This window comes from Haliaeetus albicilla, chromosome 7 (genome assembly GCF_947461875.1).
Source record: "Haliaeetus albicilla chromosome 7, bHalAlb1.1, whole genome shotgun sequence".
Taxonomy (NCBI): domain Eukaryota; kingdom Metazoa; phylum Chordata; class Aves; order Accipitriformes; family Accipitridae; genus Haliaeetus; species Haliaeetus albicilla.
Window position 1 is genome coordinate 32546278 of NC_091489.1, and position 25080 is coordinate 32571357.

General features: G+C 40.3%; 1 protein-coding gene across 3 annotated transcripts in view; it reads right to left on the reverse strand.

Annotated features, from left to right (window-relative positions):
* The window catches only part of PLCB1 (phospholipase C beta 1), a 412892-nt gene that overhangs the window by 143418 nt on the left and 244394 nt on the right, over positions 1–25080 (reverse strand). For all 3 annotated transcript variants that reach the window (XM_069787592.1, XM_069787594.1, XM_069787593.1), the window contains exons 4-9: positions 21396–21536; positions 14501–14580; positions 10017–10070; positions 9370–9445; positions 2959–3059; positions 1412–1578 (exon numbers count right to left, since the gene is read on the reverse strand). In XM_069787592.1, the coding sequence (XP_069643693.1) occupies positions 1412–1578; positions 2959–3059; positions 9370–9445; positions 10017–10070; positions 14501–14580; positions 21396–21536 (619 nt within the window). The remainder of the gene's footprint in view (positions 1–1411; positions 1579–2958; positions 3060–9369; positions 9446–10016; positions 10071–14500; positions 14581–21395; positions 21537–25080) is intronic.

The following is a 25080-nucleotide window of genomic DNA, read 5'->3' on the forward strand; positions in this document are numbered from 1 at the left end:
GCCTGCAGCAACTGTGTGCACCAACGTAAGCTCGAGGTGTCCCGCAAACCCTACTTGGAGGGTGCTAGCAAACACCACCACAACACCCTTCTTTCTGAGGTTTGTTTCATGCTTCCTCCTTACTGCTAGTCAGAAGGTGATTTCATTTTGACTTCGGTGTCCTGCTAGCACACTAGCACACCTCCTTCTAATAAATCCTTTATCTGGTTTATATGAAGCACCAATATTTGGGTAATAAGAATGATCTTTTAGGTACCAGACTTTCCTGTTGCTGATGTGAAATAAGGTAAGCACAGAGCAATATTCTAATATTTGCATGGATGAGAGAGGAGGTCACAATGTGTTTTCACCTATCCATGCTAGTGTTCTCACTGATGTCAAAAGACAGTTTGCATAAGCATGACAAAGAAGCAGGATTTAACCCTCCATCAAAACCTCTGGAAACACTAAATTTGAATGGCCTAGAAAAATAAGAAGCCTTATAAGAAAAATTACAAGTGTTTTGCCTTGAGACAATGTTGATCACAGGATCGGGAGCCACAGGTTTCCTTCAGGAAGACATCTAGGTCAGAAGGCTTCCACAGAGAGGGGCGGAACTGCCTTCAGTTAACCTCTAGACTTTTGGGAAAGACGTGTTTGTGTTTCCTCTGGATCCGAAATCTCTGAACCAAACCATTTTTTTCATATTAGATCTGTTTTTCAGGATATTCCCATGCCCCTAAAATTTCTAAGGTATAAACACATTAAAAGCTGGGGTAATCATTAGGATATGGGGAGTGGAATAGAACAGGATACAGACACAAATTCAGTGCTATTTTAAGACTTGTGGTGGTAGCAAAAATCTGCAGAGATTTGAGCAGGAGTTCTCTCGCTGGTTTTGGCAAAATGCCCAGTTAAGCCCTGACAACACTTGAGATTTTCAAAAGGGAATTTTTTGTGAGTATATCACGAAACACACTCAGCTACTCTCACATCTTACTTTGTGTACCACTTCATCAGAAAGCAGAGGGCTGGACTTATTACTATTATTAAATGACAGAATTGCCATCTTCTTAGTTTCATTGTCATGGATTTTTTCTTTAAATTTTACATTTCAGATGCTGGTAAATAGTCACTGTGATAATAAGGTTTCTGCTGAAGTTTGCATACCAGATCAACTGTTCTAAACTATCAATTACACGTACTGAAAAGTAAATACTGAAACCAGCCCCATTCTTCCTAAATTGATCCCAACTAAATACATTTAAAAATGCACCACACAACTTCTCACAGGCTTGTAAAATCCAAAAGCAGATAGTTGGAATTGCAATTTGATTCTGAACCAAATTTTGCTTTAGCATGTGCTGTAGGATAACTGAGTCATTGTTTCAAGTCAGAAACCGAGTACAGAGAGAATATAAAAACCACTGACCTTTCTTTGCTAGATTACTGTTGGGTTCATACTTCTCAATCAGCTGTTGAACTTGTTCTTGTTTTAACGGTGGATAAAGGATTTCATTTAATCGTGGATCACGTTGCTTAAAATTTATGAATTCCATCATCTGATCAACAGTAAGGTATGGTTTGCTCTTGGCACCACTAGAGAAAAATTAAAGCAACAGCAAAGCCATTAAAACACATTTCCTTGAAATCTTGTTCAATGTTCTGTAATTTCCCAGGGAAACCGGAACAAGATTCAAACTATCGTACAACAAAAACGTTGTCCCACTGTGTCTCTGGACTAATTTACTTTGCCAGCATGTAACAACAAACATTCTTCATCAAACATCTAGGAGCAAGATTTTTAAAAGTGTTCAGTGTTATTGGCATCAATGGGAAGAGTTAGAGCAATGCTAAAAGCTTTTCATTCCTCCGAATTCCTGGAACTAAGCAACTGGAAAAAAGTAAAAGAGAAAATGACGTGGAATTCAATCCTGAGCTTGCCACAAACGCTGCTGCCATTCCTGGCCCAACTATTTGGTTTTACTGCTGAATAACAGCAGCCCTGATTTTATTATTCTAGTATTTGCTTGGGGTTTTTTTTTATAAACCTGCTAAAAAAAGGCTAGGCACTCTGCAAAGCAAGCAAAAAGATGTCTATTTAGGGAGTCAGTAAAAAGAGCAGACTTTGGGTACAATTTGTACCCAGATGGAGATCCAGGAAGCCTCCAAGCCAGGTGATGTGCTTAGGGTTGTCTACAGCACTCTGGACTGGCCTACTTCTGCTCTGCGAGAGTGCAATGAGAAGCCTACCCCTGGGTTCAATAGGAGCAAACTAGGCCAAGGCTGCGTTCCTCTGAAACCTCAACCTTAGAGAAAACAAGCACAAAAGGACTACACCCATGTTGCAAAGATACGTTCACTAATTGCTTTGGTGGTCTTGGGATGAATTTTAGAATGACTTTACTTTCATATTGCTTCATGTTCTGACTCCATTGATCAGACTCTGCTGAAACTGGGAAGTACAATGACTTGCTGCAAGGGGTAGAAGCAACATGAGTTATATAGCTTGTAACTGAATGTATGAAATCAGTTGTAGTGGGCTGCTAATTTAATTTCATGGTGCAAATTCATAATGCACAAATCTGAAAAGTTACTGTATTTTTTTCTGCTTCTAATTAAGCTTCTGGGGGTGATTATACGTATTCTCATCGCTATTGCAAGCTGTTATGGCTTATTACTCTTCTTCCTTTCCTTTCATGGAAGCCTAAACTATCCTAATCCACACAGAAAAACAAGACCTGGCAGTTCTGCTCCTCTAGGAACAAATTACTTTAAAACTCCGGCTGTTAGAAATGGAGGCAAAAGCTTGGGAGAGAAGGAACCCTTGATCTAAGGTTAAATAACAGCCCTGCTTGACACCGAAATCTGTTCTTGGCAATCGCTGCATGCTGCTGTAGACTAAATAACCTACTTTGCCATCCCCAGCCCAGAAAATCAGTGAAAGGGATAAATAAATAAATAAGCTTCTTTTCTTACAACTCAGAAAAGATGTGGTCAATCTCAGGCCGAGGGCAGAGGTTGTTTAAGAACACCCTGTACACGTCTGGTGTGAAGTCATCTTGAGGGATTGAATCATTCTGTGAAATGGGGAAAAAAAACAGTGAAAGAACGATACAGCATTTTTATACGTTCTTTGTAAACAGATCACTCATGAATGTGCTTCTTTTGATTTCCTTCCTGCAACCTAGAGGAGCCCAGATTTTGCAGAATAATAAATTCCCCTGAAAAACAGACCAGCTTAAAGAGTACATCTTTAAAAAAAATACAAATACATCTATCAACTTAGTTTCCATATGGCAAAGTTATCTTTCTCTGACCACCTGAGAAGAAAGAAAGGACATCTCCCTAACCCCCTTATCTACAGCATAAATAGGTATATCAATCCTGATGAAGCCTCCAAGCTCACTCCCAGCGGGGCAGCTGGCCGGCGGTGCTGAGTCTGCGTGCTTCAGTGAGCAAAATGGCAGCATTACAGAGGATGAGCACGTCACTCATCTTTCCAAAGCTTTCAAAGAACCAGGGAACTGAGTCATTATTAATACACTTGTTCTCCGACAGCAGCAGAACTGTTTCCTTTTCCTTCCTGAAGATACACGTTGGAGATACCGTGACTCTGGGCAAGACTCATGCAGTGTAGTTTTTCCATGCATCTTTGTCCTAAATGCTCAGTGTAATGCATTTGGCAATCAGATTTCTTTTACAGAAATTGATAAAAATGCTCTCCTATAGAAGAGATACCAGCATTTTTTTCTTACTTTTTCTAAAATTTAAAACAATTTACATTTAATCCTGCTTCTAGATAACACTTTCATCATCCCCATTATACCCGCTGGCTTTTCTCTGAAAAAATAAACTACGGTTTTTAACTGGAGGGAATTACTGGACTGGATAAGGAAAACAGTCCTTTGCACGAAGCTCAAGAGCCCCGCTCCCATTTGCATGCGCTGCCTTCAAGCTCCAGAGTTTTTGCAGAAGACAGCAAGGGCTGCTTCTTTAGCAGGGCTGGGAAGAAATGAGGACCCCAAGGAAGGTGCAAAGCTTTTTTCAGTACAGAACAGTAATGGTGTGCTCACTGGCTTCTGCCTTTGCATCAGTGCACTGAGAAAGGAAAATGGCACAGAAGCTTGTATTTTGTGCAGAGGAAACATGACAAAGGAACAAGAAAAAGGAAAACACAAAAAATGTGACATGCAAATACTGAAAATCTAATTTTTGAGTTTCCTCCACGCAAGCTACCTTTATCTAAAGCTATGGCATGTAGTCTTCGGGAACACCATGGGCCCACATGACTCCTCTCCATGGCTCCAAAATAATGCCTGACTCTGATGAACTGGAGAAGGAAAATTGTAACTTGGACACAAAGCCGTTTGCTTTTAAACACCGTTGAACCTGGTCATCTCAGAAGCAAGCTGCTGATAGAGGAAATCGTTGCTTTTATTTATTCTGCCTGTTTAATGCTGTTGCCAAGGGAACCAGAAGCATCAATTCAAGCCTTTGTTAGACAGAAAAAAACTTTTCCATATTTTTGCCACTTTAGGTTAAAATAAATAAATAAATGAATGCCACAGGCATCACTTTATCTCTCCTTTCATCTATGAAACCTGCTGAGGCCCGAGAGGGTTTTGTACCGTGACCATTGCTCAGTGTTTCTGTCCGCAAGCACAGGCTGAACCTGACCCAGCTCAGGCTCAGACTGAGCTGGGCTGTTTCGCTGCTCCGCCTGGGTACCCACCTCCAGGCTCCAACGGTCTAAGGTCACCAGCCATTAGACTCTTGAGCCTTCCTTTTTTTCGCAGACTGTGCGAGTGGCTGCAGGGTGAACTGGTTCAAAACTTACCCAGCCAAAACAACCTTGTGCACTTCAGCATGGGATCAGCTCACTGAACCAGGTAACTTGCCAATGGCACAACTGCTAAATCCAGTGCAAGTGTGGACAGAGAAGTTTGAATCCTGAAGCTGGAGGGTGGAAATAGCTCCTTTCAGTGACACCTGCCAGTGACACTGAACTACTTGTGAAACTGCACCCACTATGCTTTGATAAATTCGAGCCACAGTGCTTTTGGTTGAGAATAGGCCTCCTGATACTTGTGTTTTCCTAAAGGCCAAGATTCATAAAGCTTGTGAATTTTCTTGTTAAAGGTGACACCCCACGCTCCTCTGTTCCCTCTACCTATAACCCCTATTCAGCAGAGTACTGCTCCTCAGCCAGCAGTTCTCCTAAGGGCATTTTAAACGTTGATTCTGTAATTACCACAGAACTACAGTCTCCCATTGACCTACTACATTTTTTCCTTTACAGGGAATTTGAAGATGCTCAGCACTGAACAAAATGTGGGTCTTTTCCAATAACCTGAGATCCAGGCTTTTATTTGCCACTTGGTTCCAGTTAAGAAAACCTGTTTCCCAACACATATCTCCAAACGCCTGTCTACAAAGAGGATAACCAACACAAGTCTTCAGGCAAAAGCACAAAACCTTTTAATTATTAATTATTTCCTACCAGTAATTAATCAGTGGGCTACAAAACACAAAGATCTAGATGGGAGACAAAAGCCTTGCTGCAGGCATTTGCAACCTCAGGCACAACCTCAGACAACTATATTTGGATTCCAAAAGCCTGCCTGCCAAAAGGGATTAAAATATGCTGCCCCTTTCTTCATCCTGGTCTGAGCTATCCACATTTCAGTGGAACCACCCACACACCTTATGTGCTCATCTCTGTTTTAAGACCAATGAACGAATCACAAACTTTCTGTACCACATGAGAGCATCCCTCACTTCCAGCTTTGCTGAATATTGGCATTCAATTTTATTCTGTAATTAAGACTCGCTACTAATTTCAGGCACTGTTGATTTATGATTTGTCTGGTAACCTGACTGCTTTTATAACATCTGTATCCATTCTCTTATATATTTGGCAGCACAACAGCCATTTCAGATTATTTGCACAGACAGGACTCAATAGCTGGTTATTTTCTTTTAAGTTAACAGTCAAGCTCACTAGTACTTCATTGCGAACCTCTACATTAACTGTAAGGCAGAAACCAGTCTTCACAGCCAAACAAGCAGCTAAAATTAACCTCTTCAAATTCTGTTTAAGGCACCTTTGACTAAAACCAAAACAAACAAGAATACCCAACAATAACAAAAAGCCCCCCCCCGCCTTCCCCAAAAGTAGCCAAGATTTTAAAAAATTATAAGGGAATCAGATGCCAAACTCAAAACCTCATTGACATATTTTAAAACTTCATTTAAACATTTATTTAAACATTCCTCTGCTTTCAGATCTGCTGGACGATGAATGCTGCCAAAAATGAGGTCACACAGGGCTTGGTCCTTCAAGACTCTACACATGCCAGGTCTGACCCAGAAATACATACATAAATAAATAAATCCATGCTTTGAGAATGGGCTTGACTTGAAGTCCATGGGTCATCCCACTGCAGTCATGCTCAACTGCTCAGCTGAATCAGGGCTGGAGTGCTCAGCACTGCAGAGAATCAATCCCTTATTAAGGTCCCTAAATACGAAATAAAGAGTTTATTTTTGGCACTTCTGGGTAGCCTCTCTGGTGCTATTCGTCTACAGCAGGATGAAGGCAACTATCCAGGCAATGAGAACTCTTCCTCCTCTCACACTACAAACAGTGCCTACACATTGTCCCACAAGGTGTCCTGGCAAGTAGACACAGGGAATTTGCTAAAGAGCGGGGCCAGTGGATGCTGACGTTTGTACTGTCACAGACAAGTCCATGCAGTGATACCATACCCTGGCAGCGTAGTGCAGGCTGCCCTATGCTCAGGTCACTGTGTAAGATAGATGAGGGACTGTCCCAAACTTGAAGCTACGAACCAGGAAGAGAGTGATAAATGCCGACTTGGGATCCTCTTACTCATGAACGTGAATTTCATTTTGTGTTTTAGGGTCACCCACAGGTTCTAAGAGGTGCAGCAGAATATCATGTGAAACTCATGGCCAACAAGCCCTGTAATTTCCTAGAGCAATGACAGGTATGGAAACTTGGGGAAAAAATCTTTAGAGGGATCTTCATGAGGCACAATCATGAAAAGCCAAAAAGCCTAAGCTGATAATGTCCATGAGAGGCTTCTATGAATTCTCTGAATAATTTGGTGTGATTTTGCTGAGCAAGATTCCCTGATATTCATGTCTTGCATGCTGCTGGAGTCCAGTGCCCTTCCAAGGCTTTACAGGAACACCATTTGTCCTGCAGTACAATGGGGCAGAAAAGCTGGAAGTTGAAGCTAAGAATTGTACTTGTTCAGATAAACAGGAACACAAAGGAAAAGAGCTGTAGCTGAAGTACTGATTTTCTTCTACTCCATTACCTCTATGAGATCCAGAGTTTCATGCTACTTAAGTACTTAGCTTCTAAAATATTTTTTTCAAAGATGATCAACACAGTTTTCTTTGTTGCATGAAGCGTATTTCTCTTTTGTCCCAGCCAAAGAAAGGATCTACTTTATATTATGAATAATTTTCAAGATGGTATCCCAGCATCAAGTATCCAGCAATGTGTATGTAAAATTGGCTTTACTTAAATAAACAGCAGAAAAAGGCTGCAGTTTCTTTCAAGGACTCCAGTGATGTTCAGTGGTTTTTTTCAGATATATGTAGTAAACAGAAGTGATAAATCATGTTCTGGTTTTAGCTGGGATAGAGTTAACTGTCTTCCTAGTAGCTGGTATAGTGCTGTGTTTTGGGTTCAGTATGAGAAGAACATTGATAACACACTGATGTTTTCAGTTGTTGCTAAGTAATGTTTAGACTAAGTCAAGGATTTTTCAGCTTCTCATGCCTAGCCAGCAAGAAAGCTGGAGGGGCACAAGAAGTTAGCACAGGACACAGCCAGGGCACCTCACCCAAACTGGCCAACAGGGTATTCCATACCATGTGACATCATGTCCAGTCTATAAAGTGGGGGAGTGGGGCTGGGAGGGATCGTTGCTCAGGAACTAACTGGGCGTCAGTCAGCAGGTGGTGAGCAATTGCATTGTGCATCACTTGTTTTGTATATTCCAATCCTTTTATTATTATTATTGTCAATTTATTATTGTTATTATTATCATTAGTTTCTTTGTTTCTGTTCTACTAAACTGTTTTTATCTCAACCCATGAGTTTTACTTCCCCCCCCCCCCCCATTCTCTCCCCCATCCCACTGGGTGGCGGGGAGTGAGTGTCTGCGTGGTGCTTAGTTGCTGGCAGGAGTTAAACCATGACAATCAACTGATTTAAAAAGCAGTGCTTCAGAGATTATTTGCACATCTTGTCTTGGTTGCTAACAGTTAAATGAAACCCCATCTTTAAAATTATTCTTTCCATGTTTCTAACCTCACAATCTTGCATTAGATAAGATTATTATATTCTTCTATACCTAATTTACAGACATTCCTTGGACTTTTATGGAATTAAGCTCCCAAACCTATGAAGGAAGTTCTCATTGATAAGGGGTATCTGAGGTTTGGCTTGTGAAGATTTTGCTCCATTGCTGTTGTGGAGCTGTAGGACTTGGCTCTATTAAACCATTGGGGAAGCAAATGTTGAGCAAACATCACAGCACAGAGTTTTCTACACAAGCAAGGGATCAGGAGATGAAGGCTCTCCTCTGCCTCAGAGCAGTTCTGCCCCACCTCTTGGGCCTCTGAGCGTTGGAATTATCCTGCAAGAAGCTTCTTGGAGGAGAATCTCCATCTGGGAGGAAAGACTAAGGACATCTTCACTCCAGTGTTAACTAGAATCACCTGCTTGAGCTCATTCCTCTTGAAAAAAGCCTTCTTGAGGGTGAGGTACCATCCTGCAAATGCTCCAAGTTGAGGAGAGCGCCTGGATTAGCAGCATACAATGGCTGCATCCCCTCAGCATTAACAGTTTTGATACTATAGCTTTTCAACATTTACTCCATGCACCTTTTAGATAAGCTACAGTGAGTTTAAATTGTCACTTAACTCAAGCTACAGATTTTTTTTTTCCTGAGAAGGAAACAGATTACACCATTACTACACTTCGAGCTAACACTGCTCTGAAATCATGCCTTGAAAATTGTGTGACAGTCACCGATTCTTAAACCATTCTCACAGGATTCTCCGGGCCAGGTCACACAACTCCCTGCCCTTTCCTTTCATCCATTCACACTTCCTCCAGGCACTCCTGGTCCCTACACAATTTCAAATCAAAGGTACTCGGATTTGCAGATGGGTACCAGGAACTTCTGTGTGGGAAAGACCGACCTGCTGCTCAGGACCTATCCAGCAGCAAAGCCAGCACAGCATGATCAGCCCTGAAGAAACTGTCCTCAACTCAGTAGAGAATAAACACCACTGAATACATACAACACTTTGTAAGGGCCTGGAATAAATTCAGCTGCTTACCCTGGAAGATGGAAGATTACAAGCTTCTAATGCCGTCTCTACCCGTTTTCTGTCAGCAGAAAACAAGCGATATATGCTGCAAAACAAAGACAAAACAGAGGGAAATGGCTTAAAGACATGCCTTGACAGCCCATGTGGCTTAAAGACTGAGTATGAGTTCCCAGTCTACCATGTCTTTAGCTATCTATTTCCATTTGCTGGCCGCTTGGTAACACAAGTGAGTTTAATGGTGCCCACAATGAGTTTAACTCTACCCCACACAAGCCCCTATTACAGCGGAGAGTTATTTAAGAAAGTCACCACTGCTCTCTTCATATAACCCCAGTGACATGCAATCTGAATGTATCTATCCTCACAACATGTCTCTGAGGTAAAGAAATTATGTTTTTTTTTATTTTACACAAGTGGAACAAACAAGGGCAGAGAAGCTAAATGTCTTGCTCAAGATCACAAGGACAATCTATGCCCAAAGGGTGTTTGAACAGAGACATCCTGAGTATCACTGGCCACTCTTTCCTGCAATATGTGTTATAAACAGATGATAAAATTATTATTCTAGACATAGGGGTCACATGTTCATCCCAAACATATATTCACACTCAAAAGTCAGAAAAGACTACATGGTAAGGAAGGGGAACAGAACTTACTTCTTCAGAGGAATGCGCCCTTCTGGAGTCACCTGCAGCTTAAGTTTTGTATAACTGTGGAGAGAAAAGCATCCTGTTTTATTTTTACAGAATTTTCAAGTACCTCTCCACCAACTTTACAGCTCAGCGCTAGTGCTTTGATCATGTGGCAAGTTCCACTCAGCTCTGTTGCCCAATAAGAAAACCCGTTGGGATATCATTAATAAGTAAATACCTTTTCCTTCAACAGTAATGCACCTGTAGCGTCAAATACTGTCTGTCTTGCAACAGGACACTGCAAATACCATTAATGCACAAATCTACAATCCCCCCAAGCTCCTTCTCACCCAGGCTGCCTGCCAGTCTATCAGCAGACCGAATTGTGGCACACAGGCTAAAAAACTTGACTGGAAAGGTGGCTGTACTCCCCTTCCAGAGGCTGAAATTGTCCCTGGATGTTGCACACCAGCATCCCTGCCTCCCTAAGCCCTTCCCATAACACATCTGTGCAGGTTTCTCCATTTGACCCTAAATGTTGTCACTCCTCAGCTGGTAGGAAGTCAAATCACTGGCAACCAAAATGTCTCTGCACCAGCAAGAGTGTCAGTATATTTAGCAGCTGTAGGCAAGCCCAGGACATTTCCAGTATGAAGCAATATAACAATTACATTCTGAAACCATCTATAGGCAGGCAATTATCCAGCTTTTGAACCGACTGTTTAGAACATCTCAGCACCTGTGACTTCTCTCACATGCTCATTAAGGCAACAGGGTGAGGACGTATCTTTCTTTGTCCAAATCTTTCAACATACTGATTCAAAGCCTACTGAAACAGGAGTCATCCAGTAGCTTTAATGAGAAGCAGTTGGGCCTACAGCTGCTATCTGATGATCCTCCCCGTATGCGAGGACTACTGGTTACCAGCATAATGTCTACCAGCAGCAGCCTGCGAAGAGCACAACTTTTTGAGTGCTTCAACTCTTCCACTTGAATATAATTAAAACTATAAATTAGTTTTGCAGTAATATGATCTGGTGAAAAATGTGGTAACACTTAAGTATTTAAGAGTTTGGGGGGATGGGGTGTTAAAAAAACAAAACCAAAACCCAAAACAACCCAAAACTTTTTCATGTTACCCACTGGCCTACCAAAAGAAAAAGAAACTGCATGGTTCTAATAAACCTTCCTTTTCTTCCCAACCAAAAATGCCATTAGCAACCACTTAAAAAATGAAGTACGTGCTAATATCCCTAACTAGGACAGGAACATTACACAAATCCTTGTCTCCTCATATGCATCTTCTGGAAACTGAAATCTCTTGTACTCCTGTGTCACCAAACAAAAATAATTATCCCCTCTGCCCCATCTCCCAGCACTGAACTAGACTAAAAAGACAAAAAAATCACAGCAGTTAGTAAAAAAGGTTTCTTTTATTTTGCCTTCTATTTTTTGAAACTTTTGAGTACATTCTGGTCACATTTAATATTGTCCTCTACAGCCAAGAAAGCCAGAAATAAAACAAAATGAGGGGAAAAAAAAATAATTGTGAACTTCAGTTAAAGTAAACTAAAAATGTGTGTCTGAAGAACAGCCAACTCCCACCAACACTTGCCACCTTTTTTCTCCCAAAGTCTTTGCTACATGTGGGACACTATTTTTTACCCTGCAGCCATTGTTCACCCATCTAAGAAAACCAGGCATGTTATTCCCATTAGAAAGCTTGCTAGGAGATACTCCCAACGGTAGCAGCTGAATGGACTCATTTCGGTAGTGCAGTGCTGACTCCAAGAACGACAAACACTGGACGTAATGCTGACCCAAGGTTTCCACAGTGCAGTCACCCTTTACTCGTTACTGCCCTGGTCAGTATTGCAGTACTAATGTACTCCAGAACCCATTTTTGCACCCCAACACAAAAATAGACTGCATGGTTACAACAGACAAATAAGCACTTTATAACCAAAATGGTAGTGTTTAATAACAACCCCTCCTCCCAAATTAACCCTATTGTTCTCATCTGATCAAACCACCAGAAAGCTGCTCAAGCTGTTTATTACTGCACTTCCAACATTGCAAGGGACTGAATTCCACAAAGAAAAAAAACCTTAATTCTGTTCTAATGCAATTTGCTTTTCTATTTCAACAAAAGGGTTCTGATAGGACTGCAACCAACCCTTTGCTTAGTACAGTAATTATAATGGGGAAATACTTTTAATCTTCAAAGTCAAAGATTTCTTAAGTGACTCTAATTTAGCATCTGTGCAGAGGACCCTGGAAACCTTACAGTTCCCAAGTGATTTATTAATTAGTGGAAAAAGAAAAAGACACAAGAATGCCATGCTTGCCTGCTACTGAATCTATGCAATGTGTCCAGTGACTTCATCTTTAATTAATATTGCTTGAACAACCACCAAAAAATGGCTCCAAATAAGACTGGCTCTACTATACTGCGTGATAACATGTTCCTCCTTTGAATCTGATATGAAAATGCCCATTAGGTATAGCCACACTCCTCCCCATTACAGACCTGTCAGCAAAGCCTGCTGGCTACCTGGGGATTTGAGTGGTATGCGGCATGGAAATAGTAATACCAAATCACCCCTGTAACTCATCTACAACCTATGGAGCTGAAGGAACTCATCTCTGCTCTTGCTCTTTGTCCTAGTTTCAGCTGGGATGTAGTTAACTGTCTTCCTAGTAGCTGGTACAGTGCTATGTTTTGAGTTCAGTATGTGAAGAATGTTGATAACACTGATGTTTTCAGTTGTTGCTCAGTAGTGTTTAGTCTAAAGTCAAGGATTTTTCAGCTTCTCATGCCCAGCCAGTGAGGAAGCTGGAGGGGCACAAGAAGCTGGCACAGGACACAGCCAGGGCACCTGACCCAAACTGGCCAACGGTGTATTCCATACCATGGGACGTCCCATCTAGTATAGGAACTGGGGAGTGGGGACAGGGAATCACCACTCAGGGACTAGCTGGGTGTCGGTCAGCGGGTGGTGAGCAATTGCCCTGCGCATCATTTGTACATTCCAATCCTTTTATTATTGCTGTTGTCATTTTATTAGTGTTATCATTATCATTATTAGTTTCTTCTTTTCTGTTCTATTAAACCGTTCTTATCTCAACCCACGAGTTTTACTTCTTTTTCCCGATTTTCTCCCCCATCCCGCTGGGTAGGTGGGGAGTGAGTGAGCAGCTGCGTGGTGCTTAGTTGCTGGCTGGGTTAAACCACAACACTCTGACACCTGGGTCTGCTCAGGTTACTGCAGTGCCTTCTCCACTGTCAACAAGTAGAGCCAAAAGGAAACATTAAATGTTTCTCTCCATTTGGGATTTTGTTTGCCTAATATATCATTGCTGTCCCAACACAGCATTATCAGACATAAAGCTGTAGTTCCTGCAACGTCCGATCTTCAAACGTTTTTCAAAAATTTCTGTTGACTTCAGCTGCACCACAATGAACACTATGAGAAGGAAACACACACGTACACACCCCCCTTCTCAGAACACACACTATGAATATGTACATGGGATTAAAGTTAAGCAGTTGGCAACCTTCTGACTAAGTATGGGTGCATCTAATGAAATTAGGCATGTACAGCCTTAGAAAGTCCAGAAAAAGGGTGGGTTAACTTCCTTCTTGGATGGGGGCAAGTTTTAGAAACCTAAGCCCCAGCATGGTATTTAGCTGAACTGAGCCTTTGTCTGTGAGTAGAAATTAAAAGGTGTTTGGGGGAGACACAAAGCTGAATTTAACCAGCCAACTCATAGGCCGGGGACGGTATATCTCCTCTTCTAGAACCCCAAAAGGCCAACAAATACCCCAGTTCGTTACCATCACTATCTGGTAGGCTTTGCCATGCTGGTCTCAACGCTATCACTTATGCAAAACTCCTTCCACATGTGCACTCATCACCCCATTGAGAATCGCTCATCTTGGGTTTAGTTCTCTTTTCTTTTGGAGGTGTGTTTTTACACACCTAACGTTCTCATAAACTGCTTTTCTACTTCATTGAAAGCAACTTGGAATCTGCACACTGCGCAAAGCAATCTAGATTAATGGATTCACAGCTTCCCTCTGAATCATGTGAAATCCAGAGAGATTATACTGAGGAAAATGGACTTCTTGCATTTCTCTTTTTTTTTTATCAATAACAGAAAAAGGGAAAATAAACCAGAAGCAAGTCAGTCCAGAATATTCCTTCATTTTAAATGCAAAGCTTCAGACTACAGCTGAAGCTACTACTTTGGTATACAAGGGGAAGATGGCATTTAATTCTGTTTTTTTGCTATGCCTTAGTAGTTTGCAAGAAGAACCCTTACAAGATTGTTGCTTAAATGACGTTTAGATAACAGGCTTTTTAAAACCATGAGAAAGGACAGCCTGTGTTTACAAAATGACAACTCATCAAAGCAGAAACAATAGATGACAATGTGACTAACAAGCAAAGAGGAAAATGACGCAAAGAGCAACACCCACAGCATTAAATATGACGGCCACTTACGCTTTTTCCAGAAATGCGTCCCTTGACATGTTCTGTGCCAACAGATTTGTTGCCAAACTGAACACTTCATCTGACCATTCCTATAGAGAGAAAATTTGATTAAATGAGGTTTAGTTTAGATGTTTACTTACACAATGCAAAATATTTTTGAAAATTATATTGTTAGTAAAAAGGGCCTAATTAAAGTCTGAACTTGATTTTTCTAATTACAGCTTCCTTCCTCATCTGTGAAACCTGATTTTTCTCATGCTGCAAAAAAAATGAAGACTTACAAATATTTTTTTAAAGATATCTTATTCCACTGAATTGAAAAAAAAAATCACATGGATAAATGTCTGATGCAAAACACATTCAAGTTCCTGGAAGATGTGCAATAAATGCCTCAGAAGAACACATTTTCTTGTGTGTTGGACACTGTTCTGATTGACACGCTAAGGATTAAAAAAGGAGCCTCTATACTACCATTCTTATAAAATGAAGTGGAAATGGGCTTAAATCCCTCTAAAGACAGACAGACCTGACAGGGTGGGCTACAGACCATACCACAGCAAGTCTCTTGCTTCAATGTCCCCTCTTCTAAGAGCTCGTTGTGAATGCCTCCGCATCACTCTCTCTACAGAACATGAGGTAATGCAGACAAGAAATATCACGCCTTATCTTTTATGGTGGATACCAAATTAAGAACTGTAAGTACTGGCTCTAAGATCTTACCAGTCAACACAAGAAAAACGCCAAAAAACCCCCAAACCAGCAGAAATATATAGAAATAATTTTAAATTATTCTGATATATAAGGAAGAAGATGCAACTCCAAATAGAAAAGCTCCTTTTCCCCCTACTGTACATCCTTACACTGTGGTCCTATCCCTCACTAAATTATTTTTCCCTCTTGCTACCCCAACGTATGGAATAAATGTCCTCCAGCTGTTCACAGGAAACTTCCCTTCTCTGCCTGCAGGCACTGCTCTTCCCATGGCTCTCCCTCACTTTTCCTTTCTTTATTTTCCTGACTTACTTTTCCTCATTTCCATGCATGTTGCTGAAGTCCTTCCCTTAGGTCTCTGACCTTTCCTAGGTTCCCAGCAAGGCTGATCCATGATTATAATCTGAAGTTTAGACTCTCACTGCTTGTCCTGTCGCCCTCCTCCCTTGCAGGTCTGTTCTGCAGCTTTTCATCGACAACTTCAGTGCATTTTTCCTTGCTAACTCAGTGTTTATTTACAATCTTTAGTTGCAATCCTTTTTAATCACAACTGCAGTTTTGGATTGGCTTTGTTTCACCCCTTTAAAAGAAAGGGACATAAATAAGCAATGCCTTTGCAAACAATGTGTTTTGGTTTTGGTTTGGTTTTTTTTTTTACTTGATGAAGTTTTCCAAGTTGTCATTCAAACTAAAATTGAGTTTCCTTTCATATCAGACGAGATCCAAAATTCCCACTGCCACACAGCCTCTCAGATGCATATACTCTCTGGGAGGTATTCCCTCTCCTTGTCTCTTCTTTTTCTTGAGGAAAAATACAAAAAAGGGGGGGATTTCATTCTGACAAAAATTGATAGTGATGAAAAGTATCATTGACTTCCAATGAAACAAATGTTGCTACGTCACTTTGGAGGTTATGGTTTGTTTTACCTAAAAAGCCTCAGGTGACATCAGGTGACTAGGTGATTGATTTGATAGAGGTTCTGAAGTTATAGGTTTTTTCTATTTTTTTTTAACATGCTAAGGTTTTTTTCCCCAAAGTTATCAGATCTTGTTCCTGAAACCGGTCTCACACAATTGCTCCCAGCGAGGAAGAGATAAGGCTACCTATATGCCTACTGTTATATGGGCCTTTGATATCCCTCAGCTATCAGATCCTTAAGTCCACCCCATTTACCACCTCACCCCTAAGCAGCTCAGACAACACATCTCCCCATGACTGTTATTTCTGGCAGAGAAACCTTCTTCCCTCAGACACAGATTTGTTGTTCTGCAGGCAAATCACTGTTGCTGAAACAGTCCTCCCCTCCACCTCACGTGACCACTTCCATTTTTCTTCTTTAATTGTTTTTCCTTCTTAGGTCCAATGTGAAAAAAAACCAGGGGCGTGAAAAAGAACAAGAGAAGGAGTTGGGTTCTTTAGCAACACAACTGCTTTGCTGTGACTCTTGGAACAGAGAGCGTATTAAGTGCAGCGTCTTTTTTTCTTCTTGGCAACTCATTTTTCTAGGCTCAAAATAGGCTCATCTCGTAAACACTTCTTTGTTTAGGCACTAATAGTAGCAGTTAAAACTTCTCCCTGTGACACTAACGGCTGCAGAGATTAATAGCAATATAAAATATTATTTAGAAATTGAAAATATGTTGGCTTTTGAGAGAGCTTGTAGACTTTGTTTTGATCTTACTGGTTCTGCTGGGCTTAAAACTGAAGTATTTTGTAGAAATCAGAAGTAGGGCACTTCAGGAGTATCCCACACCCCAGCTCATCCTTCTCTTTGTCCGAGTGCTTGTTGACAGGAATATAAGGGGAACTCAGCTATTATGTGCCTGTCACAAGCATTATTTATATAAACAGTCTTGCCATGTTCCTTTGCTAGCTTTTCCTGGCTCTTCAAAGCGATCACATCGCTCTTGCCAAATATTCTAAGGGCTACCTGCAGGCTGAGCCATTTCTGACGATGCAGGTGCCAAGTCAACAAGTCACAAGCAACACTTGCTCATTGCCTTTCCCATTTTAGGGTCTTCGTTCCAGCCACCACAGAGCTGCAGCCAAAAAACCAAGATCAGAAAATATGCCAAGGATCACATCATCTTTCCAGTCACTGGTCTGAACCCTCAGCAGGAGGGGAAACAACAGCCCTGAGCACTGACCCAAAGAAATAAAGGAGACGCTTTGGACTGACTTTGATGGGCTTGCACCAAGCTGTGAGCCAAGATGCGTCTCACTGCTTTAGCTACCAAATGGCTCTGTTTCCTTGGTTTTGCTGCATGCTACAGAGTAAAGCCCATACTCTTTAACTCCATGCATGATGCGCTCTGCAGCTGTCTTTACCAGCAGCAGCTATTCCAGAAGGCAGTGCTCAGTGAGAGTGCTCTGCAGGGTAGAAAGCTTTTGTGTGTAGAAAGAAAACAGCCTACTGTGGAAAGGCTATAACACCCTCTGCATCACCATGGTAGCTGCAGACTCCTGTACAGTTGCAATACAAAAGGAAAATATAAATCTGGGTATTTTGAAATAGGACTGTACTAGTGCCAACAAACCATTTGCAAACTGGGAGTCTCTGATCCTGTTCGGTAGCGGAAGAACCCAGCCTTCCAACATTCAACTCTGAGCAAGTAACATCCATCATGATAAGAGCTCCCTGAACTCGATCCCCTCTCGGCTACGTCCCGTTACACCAATTCATATTTCTATCATTCCTGTGAACTTTACTAACAAATTATTTAACTGTTCTGTGCTTTGGCAGGTAGCGTATAAGCAGCAGTTCATTTGGAAATCTGTTGCTCAGTGAAGTAATTTCTCTCCTCTGTTACACGCATCAGGATACATACAGCAAGACATTTATCTCAACAGAAGAGATGAGACTTTTTTTCATAAGAAAAGACAGCGCACATTCTTGAAAACACTTCCTTCAAATCAGAGCTGACTACGTGTGAAGGCAATGTTTCTCGCACATTTGTTTTTGGTGGGAGGTTAACAAAGCAAGCTGCTGAAATTCTACACTTTTGGCATCCTTATGAAATTTTTTTTTTAAATGTATCAAATGGACACGAATTGATACGGTTTGTTTTACCATTTTGTTATACTGATCAATCTCTTGAATATGCCTAAGAAGCTGGAAAAATAAAGACCCGTGGTGGAAAGCATAGTATATAGCACAACTTGTGAATCATCTCTGACTACATCATTTTACTTATGGAGGAATTAATCAGCTCTTAGTGATGGATCTGATCCAAAGCTCATCAAACTGAGGAGAAACAGATTTCCTTGGGCTCTGGATAGGGGTCTGTATGGCCAGGATGGACCAGTGTGGTGAGAACAGAGTTGGCATGAGAGGCACAAAAGAGAATGAGAGGAAAGAGATGGGAAAGATGGGATGTTCAATTTTGAAGTTACTGGATTTGGGAAGAGAATGAAATACTGTAGAGGAGACACAGAGGTTCACAGGTTGTACTTCACATTGGGAACAGAGACAGAGAAGAGGAGCATCCTCTCAGAATAGGGTTTGAGAATAAACTTCTTTCTTTATCCTGGCTTCTGCAGTGCTACGATTGTGGATGCTCACAAATCCTATCCCAAAAGAGGCACAGGCACACCCATCTGAAAATAAGCAAGCACTGTATCAGTGCTACTTCTTTTCATCATCAAGACGTGTCTAGCAATCTGCCTTTTAGACCATTACCTAATGAATTTCTTTGCTAAGGTAATACTTTGCTAAGCTGCATTCTTTGAACAAACCAGCTGCTGAGTGCCCTTCAGCTCATCACTAATGTACTTTAAACATTAGTTACTTTCTCCTGGAGGAATGCACATAAAACAGTACATTGTGACTACATCATCATTTCTAGCTCTTTATTTAGTTCACTTAGGAGCAAGCTGAATAGCCCAAGGCTCATAGTTTCATAATTTTTGCACAACTTGGCCAGTGGATGTGATGAACAGAGTTTGTAGCAGAACAGGAAGCCTTCTGCAAAGGAAGAAAACCACATAATCAAATAATTTTAACTGCCTCACCCAGACTATTACAGTTTACTTTGCCTTTCTCCTCCAAGGGAGGACTGATCAATATTTGTCACACAACTTGAAAAATAAGGTATCACAAATGAAGGGTTAATCTGAAAAATATTCATGCACTGAAAAGGGAAAGGTGGGGAAGGTTTTCATTGGCACTTGTTTTCCCTGCAATATCAGTGAGAGGAACGGTCAAAATTTGCATGTGTGATGTTGAAAACATCTTGTATTTACATGCCTTCTTGGACCTCCCTGATGTGCTTATTTATAATGACTCCTCCAAGTCACCACATGGGTCCTGGAGATGATAAGGACCAGATTCTGTGGTCTGGCTCATATAGAATTGGAAAACATGTTAAAGCAAGAAGAATTTTTAGATGCATTCAACAGTGATCAAACTCTGCTTTCATTGAAACAATCAGGATATTTAGCACAATTTCAGGGCAAGCACAGCTAATTTGCAATGCTTTGAAAATCCCATCCCCAGGCTATAGTGCCTGATTGATAAAATAGGAATTTGGTCTACCGCATTTACAAACAACATGGAAGACTTAGATTCTTAGTTACTCAGATCGTAGGAGTTACTCAGGATTTAGAACAGCCAAGCTCTTCTAAAACATGATTTTATCTACAGTATTTTTAAGGTTCCATCACCAAACAGAAAATGGTCCTAAAATACCACTTTCTGCACTGTTTTATCAAACAGATTATGGTTCACTGATTGCTGGCTAAACAAGAAAGAGAAAAAGAAGGACATAAGCCTCTGATTTGGGTGATTTTCCCTCTTCCTTGGTAAGGGCTAAAAATGTTTGCTGGTAAATCTTTAGCATACCTTTTGATTTTCCATCTTATACTTAGTTGTTTTTCCCCCCCTGAAGAGTTGTTTCAATTGCTTTCACTTTTGCTGCATTAAGATTTCTTAACCAGCCCTGTAGAGTATAGCTGTGCGTTTTCAAGTCTGAGGATAGCACTTCCCACTCAGCAGTCCACCGACCACCACAAACAGATTTTGTTTCTATTCTTTCGTATCGAAGAAACAGTGGAAATTGTGGTTTTGCCAAGTTGACCAACTGGCTAATGAAGATTAGCAGACACAGAAACCTAGCAAGCAAAAATATATCCTCCTAGCTTAAGGCATTCATCCTATGACCTTTTTTCACCTGGTGTGATCATCCTTGTTACCTGTGAGGTGACAAAATAACTCCTTACTGTTTTTAAATAACAGCAGTCTACAGAAAAACTCTTTTTAGCACAATCTAGTGGTCTTGAGAAGGCAAACTGTACGGAAGTGTGTTCTGTGTGTGGTTATCTGGAGGCTGTAATCAGAGTGACCCATACAATGGAAGTGGAAAGAGTAGCAGCTTTTGAATGCCAATTTGGAATAGATAAAGCAAAGAGCTCCCACTTTATTAAACACAATTGAGTTGTACAGAAATTGGAAGAAGAAAAAAAACCAAACCCAAAACATGTACTAATATCAATTGGAACTTGCTTAGCAAGCACAACTGTGTTTTATGTGGTGTGTTGGACAGAAATGAAATGACTGTATACCTGCATGGAAAAAATACTTTGCTAAGGTAATGACGTTGACTACACAATTCTTATCAAGGGCTATCAGTAGGCAAAATACGATGCTTAAAATTGACCTTCAAACATGAACAGAAACATTCATGTATGCAAGTTAACCAAGGTGCCTGATTGCTGACAAACTTGAGTATACAAGGTAGAGCTGTAGATTCCCACTACTCTGATATAGGCCAACCTTAAAAAGTCAGCTGTTTACAAACTTTGTTCTCACAGATGATCCATAATTCACACACACTTAGAACAAGCATAAAAGGGTGATAACTACTGAAAGATATTGAACTGTGTTCAGAGAGTCACAGTATACATCTTATAGCTGAGTAAAAATTTGCATGTACCATTGTTTTCACAATACTTATTTGGGCTTTACAAGCAATGTTCTGAAGATAAGCACACATATCAGGGGCATAAACTTTGCTGAATAAACCGCCCCCCCCCCCCAAATGATTGCGCATTTCTTCTTGGGTACTGAGTGGCACAGCTCTATAACAGAACTGAGGTTCATTTCATAACAATCTCCACTTTTATCTCCTTTATCCACATCTCAAAGCAACACTTCAAAAACATTAATTTTATATGACACAGATGAATGTATATTACCTTTGCTATATCCTCTTGGAATGCCACCAAGTTCAAGTATGATATATTGACCAGGTCTGGACCATAGACAACAGTTATCATTCGATTTTCCAGTCGACCTCCTAGGTTCCCAGTATCCAACAGTTCACGCAGTTTTGGATCCTGCAGGTAAATACATTACAAAATAGTGAAAAATCTTTTGCAAATATTTACACTAAAAGGGGTGATTATTTTTGCAAATACTGCAATTTTGAAAACTTGTGTTATTTGAACATTTTAAACATGATGGTGTTAGGTTCTGATCCAGTTAATTATTCATTTGAAGTTATTAACCCAGAATAAAAAGAAAATCACTACTGTAAATCCCTCAAAGCCTTTGAGCTCTGTATTGGTACAGACTAAAAGCTGTCCAGTTGATGGCTGCACACTCCTACTCTCAGTTATTCTGCCTCAGAAGTTAAGCATACATAAACTGTTTTGCTTGTCAAAATAACAGTTTGTCCAAAGGCTACGGGCCTCAGCAGAGACATTCTCTATGATTTTAATGGATTTTAGATAAAACTCAAACTGAGAACTTAGTTTTTCCTGAAGAATTAAGACGACTGTCTGGAATTAACTGTCTTAAACACTATGAAATGAATAATGGAATTTTGGTGATGCCCTCTTCTTTCTTCTTCATGTTCAAAAGGGCATGTATTATTTAACTCATGAGATGCATTCCATTTATATTGAGGTTTTGGTCTTTTTTTTCAGGTTTATATCCAATATAGAATCATAGAATCATTTAGGTTGGAAAAGACCTTTAAGATCATTGAGTCCAATGATTAACCTAACGCTGCCAAGTCCACCACTAAACCATTCCCTAAGCACCACATCTACATGTCTTTTAAGTACCTCCAGGGATGGCAACTCAAGCGCTTCCCTGGGCAGCCTGTTCCAATGCTTAATATAGAAATGACTACATGACATTTCTGTGAAGGAAAGATATAGTCAATGATTTTTATCAGCTGTTAATAGCCTGAACCTCAGCTTTATTGGTAGCATAAGTATGTGAGAAAAAAAACTCAGGTTATTTTGTAACTCTACTAGTTTCTAAAAGGCTGCAGTATTTCTAAGAAATACACTCAGTGTTTTTCAAACTAAGAAGACTGCTTGGTCCTTGGCCTCAAGATGAAGCTTATAAAGGCAAAGACAGATAAAAAGAAGCCCTGCATGACTGAATTCAATCCTTTGAATAGGGCCAGTATAATCTGAAAGCTCGAGTTTCCTAAAAGGCAAGTTTTTTTCAGTCTGGTACAAATATGAAAAAATGGCCAGCAAATAGTATCACTATGGGATGACAAATTCTGTGCAGAGATCAAATGATTTCAAAACTGACACAAATATATACTGCGGTTTACATTTCACTCTCACATGAACATTTTCCCCCCACTGTCTGCACATTTAGTGTCTATGGTACTTCTTAATATTTAATAACTTTTGAATAAGAATCTAAATCTCTACCAACTGTTACAAATTAAATTTAGTATAACAGGACAATAAGCTTAAGATGACAAAAAGGGCCATTTTTTATGTCTCTTGCAGGAAATCCTACATCAACAAGACCTCAGTCTAAAGGGCATCCCCTGATTGGTATCGTATCTGCTTGTAGGCAATGGAGTTATGTGTATGTCCACCAAATACTTCACAAGGGTTAGGAGAGCATTTTGAAGTGTGGTGCATTAACTGGAAAGAAAGTGCAAGGCTGTCTATCATAAAATGCTGAGCCTCATTAAATACTGGGTATGATGGCAAGCGTTGCAGGAAAACAGACAGAATAATCCTATCTGAGGGCTCTGTAAAGAAGGAATATGATTGTGCTCTGAGACAAAGACGATTTCATGCGTAAACAAGTTAATGACAGGCTTTCACATAAGAGAAAAACAGAAGAGGGATATAAAAATAGTAGTTGCATTCCAGAGATGAGGATTTGAAGGAGAAAGACAAAGAAATTGTATAATTTACATTGAGGAGAAAAGCTAGAGAAATGCCCTGAAGATCCTAAGTTAGTGGTGGTACATTACTAGATGGGTTACCTTCTCTTTTATTTAAAGGCTGAATGTTACAAAGCTTAGTTTAATTTCTCTGGGAGATGATAATTCATCCGCTTTTTACTCTCTACTGTTTCAAACCCCAAATCAGACTGATAAATGCTACCCTTCAAGGGCCTGTCTGGGAAGAGCATCATTCTTTCTGAACTCAAACTGAACAGGACTGTCTATCTGGTTTTATTCTCTTTCACATATTTGTCATTCCTTTCTTCCTTTCCCTGGCTGAACCTCTTGCTCACGTTCACTCTTGGTGATGAACTGCAATTATATCAACAAAAGAAGGAAGATAAACTTCTCCCTTCGTATTTATAGTCACCTGCAGGATGTCTCTATGATGGATCATACTCTAATTAGTCTAAGATACGCATTAGCCATGCATCACAGAATAAAAATGAAACATATTTGAAATGGGATGTTTTTTCAAAGCAAATTCATCAAAAGAGAAGTTATCTGGAACTGGCTCAGTAGGGTTTTTAGAAGTGCAGACTAAGTGGCCAATCAGGTAATGCGAGTATGAATTTGGTCTTCCAAATGACAGGATTTTTCTCCAGGTTTTAAAGGCAAGACATTAGACAGACCATCCTCTTTGGGTTGCTGGGTTTGGATGTGTAAAATGTTAAATTATTCTATTCTGTTTAAGAGTTGTCTAACAAAATTTGAAGCGCACAGTCCCTTACAGCAATACATTATCTGGACACCATCTAGCACCTATTAATAAAGGGCATACACTGCATATCCTTGGCTATCTCAGTGTTACCTGCAACGTGCTCCACAAACTTAAGAGATACTTTTATTATAAGTTCAGTGGAAGAGAATAATTTTGATACTAACAGGATTCACACACTTGTTGACCCCTGCCATAGGTGTATTTACCCTTTAAGGATGACAGATACATTTCGACTTGTCAGTGACAACTTAGCCCTTAGCTGATGATCTAGGTTATATTATCTGGTCCTTAGATCCAAAGTTCTCAAACTTAGATACCAACGCACACTGTGAGCTCTTCACATTCCTCATGAACAGCTCTGCTCCCTTATTACCACACTTAGCTGTGAACACTACTAAGGAGATGAGCAAAATACCCTTTATCAAAATCTTGAAGACTGTTGAAGCTCTATGAATCAAAGCCCTTTTTAAAATGTCAGCAAGTTTTCCTGTGGAGATGATAGGAAAGCACATGGAAAAAAAACCAAGCAGCAAGACCAAATTTAGCTTCTTTTATGTAAATCGGATTACTTTGATTTCGATAATTCCGTTTTGGGGAACGAGCCTGAAAGTCTGCTGCTCTTTGGAGCTGCATTTGATATACTGGCTCATGAGCGGACAGATTGGTTTTTGGCATAAGCTGTTTGATAGACTAGGGCCTTATTATGAAAATACTGAACTCTTTGAGAGACATTCAGAACAATTATACCTATTAAATATTAATCATAGTAATTTTTTGAACATCTGAGCTACTGATGCTCTAGCACATTAGGGAACATGCCCATGGGATGCTCAATGAACAGCAGGCTATTGACAATGCCCATGTAACTCATGGAAGTTCCCTTCCTAGCGCAATGATTTGTCTGCTTTGATGTTTTCTGACAAAGGAGCATTCTTTTGCCTCTTTTACT